This window comes from Chelonoidis abingdonii, chromosome 2 (assembly GCF_003597395.2).
Source record: "Chelonoidis abingdonii isolate Lonesome George chromosome 2, CheloAbing_2.0, whole genome shotgun sequence".
Classification (NCBI taxonomy): domain Eukaryota; kingdom Metazoa; phylum Chordata; order Testudines; family Testudinidae; genus Chelonoidis; species Chelonoidis abingdonii.
In genome coordinates this window covers 248,897,791-248,912,924 of record NC_133770.1, presented here as the reverse complement: position 1 = coordinate 248,912,924, position 15,134 = coordinate 248,897,791, and the positions used below count along the sequence as shown (strand labels likewise).

At 44.4% G+C, this 15,134-nt stretch overlaps 1 protein-coding gene across 2 annotated transcripts in view; it reads left to right on the top strand.

The window, feature by feature from the left end:
- Positions 1–15,134, top strand: part of ZNF704 (zinc finger protein 704) — a 162,111-nt gene that overhangs the window by 40,591 nt on the left and 106,386 nt on the right. For both annotated transcript variants that reach the window (XR_004371787.2, XM_075063086.1), the window contains exon 2: positions 6,020–6,267. Coding sequence is in view for 1 of the 2 variants with exons in the window: in XM_075063086.1 (XP_074919187.1) it covers positions 6,041–6,267 (227 nt within the window). In the remaining variant the exon portion in view is untranslated. The remainder of the gene's footprint in view (positions 1–6,019; positions 6,268–15,134) is intronic.

Genomic DNA, 15,134 nt, shown 5'->3' with positions numbered 1-15,134 from the left:
AATGTTCTTTCTTTGAAAGGCTTCTTATCAAAGGCTTCTGCCAAAGCATGCGTTTGGGAATGCTTTTTGGTATCTTAAAAAAAACAAAAACAGAAATTCTTTAACTATTGCTGCCCTTAAAATAAACCACCTACTTTAAAACAGAATCCCGTTGTTCTCTGCTACATGAAGTTGCCAGCCATTTTGAGAGGGAGATAGGGCCAGAGAAAGGGAAATGAAGTGTTGGGGATCATAAAGAGAGCTTTATAAAAGTATACATTAATGGGGGCAGTAAAATACACCTATCTGAGTCCCTATCCCCTTCCTTGATGTGTTCTGTCTCTGGGTCCAACTGCATCTCAAATAGCTCCTGGTTATCTGTGGGCTATGCATCTTCCATATCCCCCTCCTCAATGAACTCTTCCTCACTGTGCATTTCTGGGGTTTCTTCCGCTGGACGTTGGAGGTGTTGTCATAGTATTCTTTCCGCAATCTGAACCTTAGAGTCCAAAAATGAGGTACTAGCATGAATTCCTCTAAGCTTAATTACCAGCTTAGATCTGATATGCTGCCACCAGTCAGGACTCTGAGTGCCTGATAAACTCTGGTCTCCCCAAAACCTTCCCTGGGGACCCCCAAGACCCAGACCCCCTGGATCTTAATACAAGGAAAGTAAACTCTTTCCCTCACTGGTGCCTCTCCTAGACTTTCCCTCCCTGGGTTACCCTGGAAGATCACTGGGATTCAACTCCTTGAATCTTAAAACAGAGACTTTCCACCTCACCCAGAGGCAATACAGATTCAAACTCCGTGAATCTAAACAATGGGATTCCCCTTTCCCCCTCCCTTCTTTCTCCCTGTCTCCCCACCACTTCCCTGGTAAGTACAGACTCAATTCCCTTGAGCCTCAACTGGGGAAAAAAATCAAATAGGTCTTTTAAAAGGAAGGTTTTAATAAAAGAAAGGAAAAAATAAGAAATCTCTGTAAATACAAGATGTAATATTACAGGGTCTTTCAGCTTATAGACACCAGAAAGAAAAGCCTCCCCCCAGCAAAATACAATTTAAAAATACTTCCAGCAAACTACACATCTGCAAATAAAGAAAAACAATTTAAAAGACGATAACCGCCTTTCTACTTACTACTCACTATTCTGAATATATAAGAGACTGTAGCAGGGAGATTGGCAAGAAACTTGGTTGCACGTCTAGTCCCTTCCAGGACTCAGAGAACAAAGCAAAAGCCAAAACCACAAACAAAGGCTTCCCTCCACCGAGATTTGAAAGTATCTTGTTTCCTGATTGGTCCTCTGGTCAGGTGTTGCAGGTCACTGTTTGTTAACCCTTTACAGGTGAAAGAGACATTAACCCTTAGCTATCTGTTTATGACAGGTGTCCACTGTCACAGGCTGATGATGGAGTCCCTGCTCAGTATGACATCAAACTCTGTCTAGTAGAAGCAGCTTGGGGACAGCACCGGACAAGGGTTGACACATTTCCAATGGTTTGTAACTGGATCCCTGAGGCCTTGCCCCCTGCCTCGCCTCTTCACCTGAGGCCCTTCCCTTGCCCTGCTTCAGCACACCACATGCTATCGCCGTGAGCCTGGCCCCAGAGGTGGTGGCAGTGACTGCGGCTGCACCGTCTCCTTCCGTCTGCTTAGGGTTGCCATAGATTAATAAAAAACCCTGACATCCTGGCTTGTCAAATGGCACTCGGACACACAAGCTGAAACCCAGACTCTCCGGGTGAAAACCGGATGGGTGGCAACCCTATACCAGACTGTTTGTCACCTGCCTTTGCCCAGTCTTGGAATTTCATACCTCAACTTCTGCATCTCCTTTGCAATATCCAAATAAACATCCAGGGAGGTTTCATTGTAGCTTTATATGGAACCATACCAGTCAGCTTGTAAAGATGGGCTAGCAGGAATAGGGGTATTTCCAAAACATCCCGGGCATTTTAAATCTGAGAATGGGGAGGATGGCTTCCAGACACTGTGACCCTGGGCAGCAGAAGACAAGGATTCAACTAGAGAAATCACATGTGTGATTACTGCCACGACTGTTTGTGTCCTCCAGTTTACTGATCAATAAGAATTCAAGTGATGCATAGGCATTCAAGAAGTCAGCCCCAAGCTTTCCACAGTGTGGCCGTGTCATCTTCCTCTCTATCACAGAAGTGCAGCTACTCAGGTCAGGATGACCTGTGGTTTCTGCAGGCTGCAAGTTCATATTAAACAGCTGCATTCTGGTTTATTTTTTGCAATTTTGAGTGCTTTCCTTAGGCTTCTGACAAGTGCCCAGTTCAAGAGCTCAGTAGCAAAAGTTTGGGTGCCTTGAAGTAACATGGTCAGGCCCTTCTAACTAACTTCCTGTGCCAGCCCAGCCCTGCTCCTCCGTTCCCCAGGAGTGGAGAAGTTGAGAGAATGGAGGAACTGGGTAGAGGTGTGATGTAAGGCTGGTAGGGGATTCTTGTAACTGGGCCTGAGAGAGTTAGTGTACGTAATGCCGACAGACCCCAGTCATCTGTGAGCGGGATTGAACCTGGGGCCTCTGGAGCTTAGTGCATGAGCCTCTACAGCCTGATCTAAAAGCCAACAGGCTATTAGCTAAAGTTGTAGAACAGACTTATCTGAGTCTCTTTCTAAGTGGTCTCGGTGCCACTAGAAGGGACCGAACACCACACCCTGGAGGTGTGTGGGTTACATATTGAGCTAGTAAGACTATTGAAGGCTCTTTTATCTCAAGGAGCTGCTAGCATGACCCTCTGGGCTTTTTTCCCTTGGTCCCAGTCCCAGAAGGTACTCTTAGGGTATGTCTACACTATGAGATTATTCCGATTTTACAGAAATCGATTTTTGGAAACAGATTGTATAAATTCGAGTGCACGTGGCCACACTAAGCACATTAATTTGGTGGTGTGCGTCCATGTACCAAGGCTAGCATAGACTTCCGGAGCGTTGCACTGTGGGTAGCTATCCCATAGTTCCCGCAGTTTCCCCCACCCATTGGAATTCTGGGTTGTCGCAGGTGGTTATGGATAAATGTCGTCAGTCAATCCTCCCTCCGTGAAAGCAACGGCAGACAATCATTTTGCGCCACTTTCCCTGGATTGCCCGGGCAGATGCCATAGCGTGGCAACCATGGAGCCCATTCAGCCTTTTTTACTGTCACCATATGTCTACTGGATGCTGCTGACAGATGCGGTACTGCAGTGCTACACAGCAGCATCCCCTTGCCTTTGCAAGTTAGCAAAGACGGTTACCAGTCATACTGAACCGTTTGCTGCTGTCATGGGTTTTCCTGGCTGGCCTCGGTGAGGTCGGTCGGGGGCGCCTGGACAAAAATGGGAATGATTCCCCAGGTCATTCTCTTCTTTAAGTTTTGTCTAATGGAGAGTCAGTCCTGCCTGAAATATCAGGCAAGCCTACTAAAGAACCAGAGAGGCAAACGGCTGCTCCGGGTCAGAGCCCCAGACATCCCACAGAAATGATGAGCTGCATGCCATTCTAGGGGGTGCCCCTGCAACAACCCCACCTGTTCCTTCCCTCCCCCACCCTTCCTGGGCTACCATGGCAGTTATCCCCCCATTTGTGTGATGAAGTAATAAAGAATGCATGAATCTGAAACAACACTGACTTTTATTGCCTTTGCAAGCAGAGATCAAAGGGGGGAGGGGAGATCGGTTGGCTTACAGCAAAGTAGAGTAAGCCACCATTCTGCACTTGCTCAGCCTATAGCTGAAAATAGGAATCTGTGATAAGCACTAGGATAGAAGCTCAGGCAGGATTGAATCTCCATTTGTGTGTGGGCCTTTGGTTGACACTGGTAAAATACAAAATGTCCCAGGATATGTATGTTGGGGGACAGTTCTAAACGGCAGCTTCATTTTTTATTTGCAGTAAAATGTAGAGGTCTAAGTATCTGATTATGATCCCTCGTAGCAAGAGGTAGCTGGGGTAGGCGCAACTGCGCGGTGCTGCTGACTAGGAGAGCAGCCTGAGGCAGAAGCCTCCAGCTGCCATGATATTCCAGGCAGGACTGAATCTCTATTAGACAAAACTTAAAGAAGAGAATGACCTGGAGTCATTCCCATTTTTGCCCAGGTGCCCCTGACCGACCTCACCGAGGCCAGCCAGGAGCACCCACAGGATGATGATGACAGATACCAGTCATACTGTATTGTCTGCTATCCACAAGGCAAGGGGATGCTGCTGTGTAGTGCTGCAGCACCATGTCTGCCAGCAGCATCCAGTAGACATACAGTGACATTGAAGAAAGGTGAGAAACGATTTTTTTCCCTTTGCTTTCACAGGGGGTGGATGACATATATCCTGAATTACCCGCAACAGTGTTTTGACCCTTCAGTCATTGGGAGCTCAGCCCAGAATTCAAATGGTTTTCGGAGAGTGCGGGAACTGTGGGATAGCTAGAGTTATCAGTCGCCCCTCCCTCCGTGAGCGTCCATTTGATTCTTTGGCTTTCTGGTACCCTTGTCTCAGCTCCTTAAGTTTCACGCAGCACTGTGTTGAGTCCCTGTTGTGGCCTCTGTCCATCGTGGCCTCTGTCCATCATGGCCTTGGAGATTTTTTTCAAATGTTTTGGCATTTTGTCTTTTTGAACAGAGTTCTGATAGAACAGATTCGTCTTCCCATACAGAGATCAGATTCCGTATCTCCTGTGCAGTCCATGCTAGAGCTTTTTTTTGATTCTGGGACTGCATGGTCACCTGTGCTGATCAGCACTCCAAGCTGGGCAAACAGGAAATAAAATTCAAAAGTTCACGGGGCTTTTCCTGTCTACCTGGCCAGTGCATCCGAATTCAGATCGCTGTCCAGAACGGTCATAATGGTGCACTGTGGGATAGCTCCTGGAGGCCAATAGCGTCAAATTGCCTCCACACTAACCCTAATTCGAAATGGCAATGTCGATTTCAGCGCTACTCCCCTCATCGGAGAGGAGTACAGAAATCAATTTTCAGAGCCCTTTATGTTGACAAAAATGGCTTCGTTGTGTGGACGGGTGCAGGGTTAATTCGATTTAACTCTGCTAAATTTGACATAAACTCGTAGTGTAGACCAGGCCTTATACTTGAAGTGGAAACGTCTAAAGCGTGTAGCCCTCCCTTTTGTAGGAGGGGAGGCAGAGAAGAGGAGGACTGGAGGAAGGGCTCAGAGTGAATACTGACCACTGTCATGTATTTAAGGGTCACAACTTTTTGTAACCCTGACCCATGTTGTGTGACTGAGGTCAGGAAATAAAGGCTGGTCTCTTAACAGCCCTCCTGTGTGTTAGCACCTTTACAGTGCGAGGGTCTGAATCTCCCTGTAGAAGAGGCCAAATGGGGGCAAATTATCATAGCTGCTATGAAACAGCCTCTTTGCAACTGCGAGTTTCTGTTTAATGGTCAAACAGGACATGGCCAGTAATTCATACTCCTGCAACCAGGAATCAGGTTCTTCTATGGGGAAGTGAGGAAGAGAGACAGGTTTAAATATGTTATCCTTATTTTCAAGTAAAATACAAATGATTAAAATACTTCTCGGAAGCCTCCCAGTTTTTTTTTAAAACACACTTTACATTCCTTCCATATGATATTTACAATTATGCTGTGCAATAATTGGGTGGGGTGTGTGTGTGTATAATAGAGTTTTGGTGGGCTAGCCATGTTGGATTCATTTTAGAAAGATATCCATATAAATTGTGAATTCTCCTGTTTATGTGTGTGTGTGTAAATGTATAATACTTAGTTATTTGATTTATTCTTAGGGTAAGAATCATGAGTTATCTGAAGCTGCTTACCTTATAATGCAGTCAGGAATTGCTTCCCAAAACAATGATGATATTGTCAGGACTGCCTTCGTCACTAGTAAATTTCTTTTGAAGCAAAATGACAGCAATTTTAGAGTCTGTGAAGGGCAAAGAGGTAGTGGCCTAGTTAATGATGCTAAATAGAAGTGGCTGCCTTAGGGGTGTTGATTTTTTTCCCCTTTTAAGAAAAATAAAGGAAAATGTAATATTTGCTTTTAATTTTGCAGGCAGGCAGCATTAAGTGTGACATGACCTTCACTACATTTCAACAGGATGACCTAAAAAATGACTTCAGTCAAAAATTACCAGACCAACAATTTGTCCTGTTGGCCATGAGGGAGGAAGATTTAAAAACTGCAGACACCAAAAAACCAAACAGAATTCATGAGCATGAGAAAGAAAACACTCGTTCTGTCTGTCTTCTTGAACAGAAACGTAAGGTTGTTTCTTCAAATATTGATGTGCCTCCAGCAAGGTAAGGACAGACTCTTAAAAGCATTTTGTTTTGTCTTTTAGTGGAAGAGGGGAGGAAGGTTTGATTACTGGTACTGTTGGCCCAGTGAGGCTAATAGGTATTCTCCAGCAGGTCAAAGTAAAGCATTAAACTGTTCTTCTGAAGTGTCAGCTGGAGAACTAAACATACCAATAACAAAAACCAGAAACTGAAAGCATTTGAACCTTACCAGCATGTGTTTCTTCTGCTCCCTCTCTGTCATGAATGGCTGTGCAGGGTGTAGTAAGTTTCAACCCACTTAGCTGCACTGCTAAGTGCTCTGGAAAAGATTTTTTTTAAAAGGGAAACAAATTCTGAGTGCCAATAAAGGTAGGTGGGGGAGAGAAAAATGGAGATGGAATAGTATTAACAGAGAAATGGACATAAATACAGTGTGAGGTTGTTATTTTACATTGAGACCCAGTGTGGTGTAGTGCACAGCTGAGGCACCCTAGAAGAAACCTGGGGAAGGATCTGTGCCCCTGACAAGTAAGAGATTGATGACTGAGGCAGTGCCAAGGATCTTCTCACTCCTATCCCATCTGCCTGCATGCTTGCTCTCCAGGAGTGGCTGAAGGTTCCTAAAAGTGTGTGTGTGTGGGCCACTGATGCTTAAATTGTGGTCCGGTCCCCCCCTCTGCCAGCCACCCCTTCCCCCCTGAGGCCTCCTTCCTGTGCTGCCTCTTCTCCCTAAGATCCTGCCGTCCACTCACTCCTCTCTGCCCCTTCCCCCCATGTTGCTGCCCTTATGGCCTGTAAAAGGTGGGAGGGCCATGGCCCTCTTATCCCCCCCCCACCTCATTCCAGCACCCCTGTTGCTACCCCACACCGTACCTGCATCTGCAACATGGAGCAGATACTCAAGGGAGCATGTGGGGTCTTATTCTCCATTACACCTCTAGGACTGAGTCATAATGAGGCCTATTGAAGAGCGGGAGAGACAGGAAATGAATGAATTGAAGAAGGGGAAGGTAACAAAGAAAAGAAAAATCTGTGTGTTCCCAGGAAGTGGGATGGGGTGTGGATAATTCAACTAAAAACATATCTGAGCCGTTGTGGTGTAAACAGTTGTGTGTACTTTTACTTTGTACATGTCATTACAGTTCTCCTGCCCACTGTGGAACTACTGTAAATGCGCACAAACGTAGGTAATTTTATTAAACAATTCCACTTTTGGTTAAACTGCTCAAGATGAGTATTTGGGGATAAATAACAGTCCTCCAACTTGACAAATGCCCAAGTGAGAAGGTGATGACACTGTTTGTTTGTATGTTTTCTGGAGTTTAAGTAACAGAGAGGGAATTTCATGCTGTGTGTCTGTAGAAATGGAGGAATATAGATGGTTTGAAATCTTCTGGAACTTTGTGAGGTCTATAAACCGTTAAAGGATGAGAGCAAGAGAATGCTGTGACGGGTTGGATCACAGAAACCCCTTTGGGACTGCCTCTGAGCCTGTTTTCCCTGGCAGCTTGGGACTTCAGTATCTTGTTTTGTTTGAGCCGGACACACTTGCCTGTTGCAAACACAGATCCAGGTCTGAACCACGTCCCCCACAAGCTGCAGGCTTAACTGAAAACAGCTTAAGAAGTGCTCCTGTGTCCTACACTCAGATATCCAGCTCCCAATGGGGTCCAAACCCCAAATAAATCCATTTTTACTCTGTATAAAGCTTATACAGGGTAAACTCATAATTTTTTTTTTTTGCCCTCTATAACGTTGATAGAGATGCATAGCTGTAAATACAAAAAGTAGGATTTAAGTGGTCCACGTAATAGCAGACAGAACAAAGTAAATTACCAAACAAAATAAAATAAAACACAGAAGTCTAAGCCTAATACAGTAGGAAACTAAATGCAGGTATATATCACCCTCAGAGATGTTCCAATAAGCTTCTTTGACAGACTAGCCTCCTTCTAGTCTGGGTCCAGCAATCACTTACACCCCTGTAGTTACTGTCTTTCGTTCCAGTTTCTTTCGGGCATCTCCATGGGTGGAGAGGCTATCTCTTGAGCCAGCTGAAGACAAAATGGAGGGATTTCCAGGGGCTTATATAGTCTCTGTCTTGTGGGTGGAAACCTTTCTCTTCCTCTGTGTAGAATCATAGCTACAGGATGGAGTTTTGGAGTCACATGGGCAAGTCACATGTTCATGCATGACTCAGTTCTTTACAGGCTGAGCCATTGCTCACGTGTTAGACCTAACATTCCCAGGAAAGCTTCGATATGGATTGGCATCTCTCAAGGTCCATTGTTAGCCAAGTACTCCCAAATACTTGAATAACCCCTTCACACTATGTTGACCAAATCTACCTTAGGTGCTTTCTACAGCAAACACTTTAAATGCAAGCATAGAGCCAACACTCATAACTTGAGATATAAAAATAATGATGCACACAAATAGGATGAATGTATGCAGTAGAACATAACCTTTGCAAAGATATGTTACATGGCATATCTAGCTTAAAACATATTCTGTTATGCTTTTGAGTGTAAATATGACATATTTCTATAAAGCATTATGGGGTGCAAGGTCACAAATGCTTCCTCTAAGAAATTCTGAAAATTAGAATGCTAGAAAACATCTCTCTCTCTCTCTCTCTCTCGCACACCCACGCACACGCGCGCACACACACACAGTTTCTGTGATGGTTCAAACTTCTCCTGATTCTCCTCTTTGTATTGGCTAAAAACTATTATAGGTAATGTGGTGGTGAATGTCCTGGGGTCCAGGTTAACCTGTAGTGTTCTTGTATGTTTTTTCTTTTTTAATTTTGACATTGAGGTTTCAGCAAAGGCCTTGTAAAATGTCTGCATAGTAAATTTATTCGTATGTAATAGTCAACGGAATGCCTTCCAATATGTCTAGTTGTCCGCATTTGTTTATTACAAGTTCTGCCTTTGAAGTATATCGTGGTACTGGGAGTAGTAAAAGGATGATGCGATTCAGCTGCAAGGTTCAAGACTAGATCAGGGCTTCCCCAAAGTCTGAAGGTGACGGTACCACTGGTTTTGCTCTGGCCGATAGAGATAGAAGCCAACTGTGAAAATCCATGAAGTTCACAAATGTTCAGAGCTTGGATTCTGTTTCAGCTCCATCTCTAATAAACAAGTGAACGTTTAAAATTTGAAAACCTTAGTGCAGGGATCGGTAACCTTTGGCACGCGGCCTGCCAGGGTAAGCATGCTGGTGGGCTAGGCCAGTTTGTTTACCTACCGCGTCCATAGGTTTGGCCTATTGCGGCTCCCACTGGCCGCGGTTCGCCGTTACAGGCCAATGGGAGCCGTGGGAAGCAGCATGGGCCAAGGGATGTGCTGGCCGCCGCTTCCCACAGCCTCTATTGGCCTGGAGTGGTGAACCGCAGCCAGTGGGAGCCACGATCGGCTGAACCTATGGACACGTCAGGTAAACAAACCGGCCCAGCCCACCAGGTTGCTTACCCTGGTGAGCCGCGTGCCAAAGGTTGCCAATCCCTGCCTTTGTGTATTTCAGTGTTTTCATGATACTCATCACTGTATTTTATGAGTGTCACCCAAAAGTGACTAGACTTATCTCAAAATACCCCTGTGAATAAGGCAGTATTAGTATCTCCATTTAAGGAAACTAGGCCTTTTGTTTAATCATAGAAATATAGGCTGGAAGGGACCTCAAGTGGCAGGACCAAGTAAACCTAGGCCATACCTGACGTGGGGTTATCCAACCTGTTCTTAAACATCTCCAATGATGGGATTCCACAACTTCCCTGGAAGCTTATTTCAGAATTTAACTGCATTATAGTTAGAAAGGTTTTCCTAATATCTTATCTAAATCTCCCTCACTGCAGATTAAGCCCATTACATCATGTCCTATCTTCAGTGGATATGGAGAACAATTGAAAAATATCCTCTTGTAACAGCCCTTAACATATTTGAAGACTATCAGGTCCTCCCTCAGTCTGCTTTTGTCGAGACTAACCATGCCCGTTTTTAACTTTTCATTATAGGTCACATTTTATGAACCTTTTATCATTTGTGTTGCTCTCCTCTGGACTCTCCTACAGTGAGTGCCCAAGATTGGATGGAGTTCTCCAGCCGAGGCCTCACCAGTGCTGAACAGAGCAGGACAACTACCTCCCATGTCTTACATTTGAGATTCCTGTTTATAAACCCCAGAATATTAGCCTTTTTAGCAACTGCATCACATTGTTGACTCCTATTCAATTTGTGATCTACTATAATCTCCAGATCCTTTTCGGTAGTACTACTGCTTAGCCAGTTATTCCCCATTTTGTAGTTGTGCATTTGATTTTTTTTTTTCCCGCCAAAGAATAATACTTTGCACTTGTCTTTATAATATTTCATCTTGTTGATTTCAGAACAGTTCTCCAATTTATCATCATTTTTAATTCTAATCCTGCCCTCCAAAGTGCTAGCAACCCTTCCCAGCTTGGTGTCCTCCACAGATTTTACAAGCATACTATCCACTCCATTACTGAAGTCATTAATGAAAATAGTAAATAGTACTGGACCCCAGGACAGACTCCTCCACAATTCCACTAGATATGTTCCCCCAATGGTTTGACAGTGAACCATTGATAACTATTTTTTTAATACAGTCTTTAAACCAGTTTTGCATCCTCCTTATAGTAATTTCATCTATTACATTTCCCTAGTTGCATATGAGAATGTTATGGAGGACTGTCAAAAGCCTTACTAAAATCCAGACAGATCACATCTACAGCTTTCTGTCTATGCACGAGGCCAGTAACCCTGTCAAAGAAGAAAATTAGGTTAGTTTGGCATGATTTGTTCTTGATGACAAATCAATGTAAGTTATTTCTAAAGACTCTATTATCCTCTGGTGCTTACTAGTTTGTTTACTCATTTGTTCAAGTATCCTTCCAAGTACCGAGGTTAGGCTGACTAGTCAATATTCCTCCGGGTTCTGTTTGTTCCCCTTTTTAATGGTTGGTACTATGTTTGCCCTTTGCTAGTTCTCTGCGATCTCATCCATACTGCATGAGTGCTCAAAGATAATCACTATCTGTTCCCAAATTGCTTCAACTTAAGCACCCTAGGATGAATTTCACCAGGCCCTGCCAACTTGTGTACATTTAACTTATCTAAATATTGTTAACTAGGTTTTTTCCTATTTCGGCTTGCATTTATTCCTCTTGTTGTTAATATTAATTGTGTTAAGTATCTGATCACTTGAGAAGCAAAATAGGCATCAAAGACCTCATTTGTCTTGATGTCATCATCTGTTATTAGCATTCCTTCACTACTAAGCAATGGACCTATACTTTCCTTATGCTACAGGGGTAAGTTGACGTAAGCTGCCTTGCATCAACCTAGCTGTGGAAGTGTCTTCCCTTAAATTTGGCTCCTGGTGACGTAAATGCATCTCTACACTGAATTAGTAACACCCCCTCCCCAAGCAACATAGAGTAATGGTGGATGTAATTAGGTCGGCACAGTGTCAATGTAGACATTACATTGCATTGCTTATATTGATTGTTACTGGCTTTCAAAAGCCATCCTGCAGTGCCCCACACTGACAATACAATTGATACAAGTGCTCCTTGTGAGGATGGGCATCTCTGACACAAGGAGCTGAGTCTGAGTGAACACAAACAATTTAATAACTGTGGTGGCTATATGCCAACATAATTTTGTAGTGTAAGCATGGGCTTGGTTTCTCTTGCTCTTAAGATACTATAGAACCTCTTCTTATTGTCTTATGTCCCTTGCTAGGTGTAACTCATTTTGTGCCTTAGTCTTGCTTGTCACATGCAAGTCTGTTAGAGCAAGGCATAGAACCTCTGTCTTCCAAGTGCCAGTAAAGTTTACCCTTCACCACCACAAGAATGTACTTCCTCAGTGAGATGGGGGTTTTCCATGAAGAAGGAAAAGAGAGAATGAATTTAGTGTTTACAAGTACCTTAGTAAAACTAATTGTGATTTGAAGAAATACATCTGTTCATTTAGGAACCAGTGAACTCAGAGGGGTTTGGCATGTGTGAGCGAAGGATGCTAGAATTAGCCTTTGTAAGCAATGAAAAGTGTCCTGATTGCCAAAATGTCCTCTTAAGTAGTTTGATGATGCATTTTATGCTATAAGTAACTAAATTAGATTGTTCTGCTTGCAAGAGAGGATTTTTTTCTTGTTTATGTACATTCCAGTCAAGCTAGTAGTCTAGCAGAATTAGTGAATGAAGAGGGAAAACTAACCTAGATTTTAGACCCAGTAAAACAGTGATGGATACTTTGGTGACAATTGCTACAATTTTGAGACAAATTCTAGTAAAAGTTGTTATTATTTGGGAACTCATTATTTTCTTCACTTTGGGACATATTGTTCCACTCCTCCATAATGGACAGGAAACTCTCTAAGGCTCTGCCAGGGGGAATATCCAGTGTCTTTTCCTACAACCTCCTTCAGCAGAATGATTGTGAGTTCAGACCCAAATTCAGTGTATTGGTTGAAATTGCTGCAAGTGTGGGGGGTTCTGTGAAGTCCCTGTGCCTTTTCACATGGTCTCAGTCAGCTTTCTCCTCTAGGGAATCTTTGCTGCATTTGGGGAAGTAGGGATGGGGTAATTTCTCAGAGCAGCACTCTGTCCAGTGGTCCCTTGTCTGAATCTGTTTGGTCTTGTCTTCTCCACCTCAGTAAGTTTTAATCAATCTACTGTATGCAAGTTGTTGCAAACTAAATGGCTTTTTTGTTTGCATGGTGCAATAAGAAACTAGGCAAGGATTGCAGTAACTTTGTTTATACAAGGCATTATCTTGTTTATTTAAGATCTGCTTACAGTTTAGGAAAAAAACACAAACTTCTGCAACTGTGTATGAGGACTGAAGATAAGGACACAGAACACTACAGAAGTACAGTTTGTTTATTTTTTGTTTTAATAATTTAGTGGAGATTATTTAAGGCCATATAACTGAGGAACTTTGTTTTGTTTCTTGTGCCAAAGTCAACAATTAAAATGAAACTTTATAATAGCTCTCCAAACAAAGGGGGGTGTACAAGGAATAAGAGCTTGAGACACACTGATAGTAGTACAGAATCCTTAACACAGCATGCAAATATCTTAAAAGTAACTCTTTTAACATAGGCTTCTTCAGAATTTGCAGTGTACTTAAGTGAGCTAATATCCCTTCCTTTTCAAAAAACAAAACCAACCCCAACCGCATATTATTTTTCCCATAACATATCTGTTATAAAGGTGTAGGTAAGAGACAGAATTTTTCAGTGAATAAGAATGAAGGTCTTAGTGCAGGGGTGAGCTGGAGCCAGTTTGCACCACTTCGCAGAAACCGTTGTTAAATTTAGAAGCGGTTTTAGAACCGCTTGTTAACTGGCTTCCCTGCCAGGGAAGCTTTGATGGGCTCCGGTGGGGAAGCATGTAATTCCTCCTCCCGGCTGCCGGGGGGCGCTGCCCTGCAGGAGCCATGTGGGCTGCCTCGTGGCCCTGTTGCTGCTGCTCCTTGGACCTCTGGCCCTGGGGCTCCTGTTGCTGCATTGTGGGTTCCCTGCTGCTCATGCTGCTTCCAGCCACTCTCCCCGTGTGAGTACCTGCCCGCAGCCACAGCCCGCAGCCACTGCCTGCCCGCAGCCACCGCCCCTGCCACAGCCCGTGCCAATCCCTGCCTGCAGCCACCCCTGCCTGCAGCCACAGCCCCAGCCACAGCCCCTGCCCGCAGCTACCGCCCTTGCCCCCTGCCACCGCCCATGCCACTTCCTGCCCGCAGCCACCCCAGCCACAGTCCCTGCCCGCAGCCACCGCCCTTGCCCCCTGCCACAGCCCGTGCCACTCCGTGCCTGCAGCCACAGCCCCAGCCTGCAGCCCCTGCCCCAGCCACAGCCCCGCTCCCTACCGCCCCTGCCCGCAGTCACCGCCCCTGCCGCCCCCTGCCCGCGGCCAGCCCCTGTCTGCACCACTTGCGCACAGCCAGCCCCTGTTGCAGCCAGCCCATGTCACACGCCCTGCCCCATGCCCCTGTCTACAGCCAGCCCCATGTCCACTGGTGCTCTGCAGTTCTCAGGGCAGTAACCCTGCACACCTGCTTAAATGAAGGGGGGCAGGGAGCAGCTGGGACCCACACATGTGCACACCCTAGGGTGATCAGACAGCAAGTGTGAAAAATTGGGACGGGGGTGAGGGGTAATAGGAGCCTATATAAGAAAAAACCCCAAAAATTGAGACCGTCCCTATAAAATTGGGACACCTGGTCACCCTAGCACACTCCAAGGGAGTGGCGGGGACCCACACATGTGAAATGGAGCTCATTTCTAGTTCAGGCCCATCTTTTTAAGAAAGAACATTAGGTAGGGTTAACATACATCTGTATTTTCCTGGAGATGTCAGGCTTTTCGGTTCTTAAATCGCTGTGTGGGGGAACTTTTAAATTTTAAAAATTCCTCCCAGGAAAATACGGACGTATGGTAACCCTACTGGTACAAAAAATACATACTGTAGCACATCCCTAAAATCAGAACTTTTTATAGGGAACCGGTTGTTAAGATTTTAGCAGCTCATCACTGTCTTAGTGAGATGTGGAAGTGTAATGACAGAGAATCATTCTGAAAATGCAATAATTTATCAATGTCACTTGACAGATGAGTGCCGCCTTAAGGTTTGCAACTTGATTATTTTGTTTGGATTATGAAACTTTAGAAATGTAGAAAAGTTTAAATCCAGACCAACAGTTGTTTGGAAGCATAGTTCTGAGGTATGCTTTAGTTCCACTAGATGGCAATACAGAGCACTTTTCTTTTGTGAAAATGTAACTAGGGCTGGTCAGAATACAAGAATTCCGTTTTGTAAAAAAAATAGAGATTCTGAAATTTGTTTTTGTTATAGTGTGGAA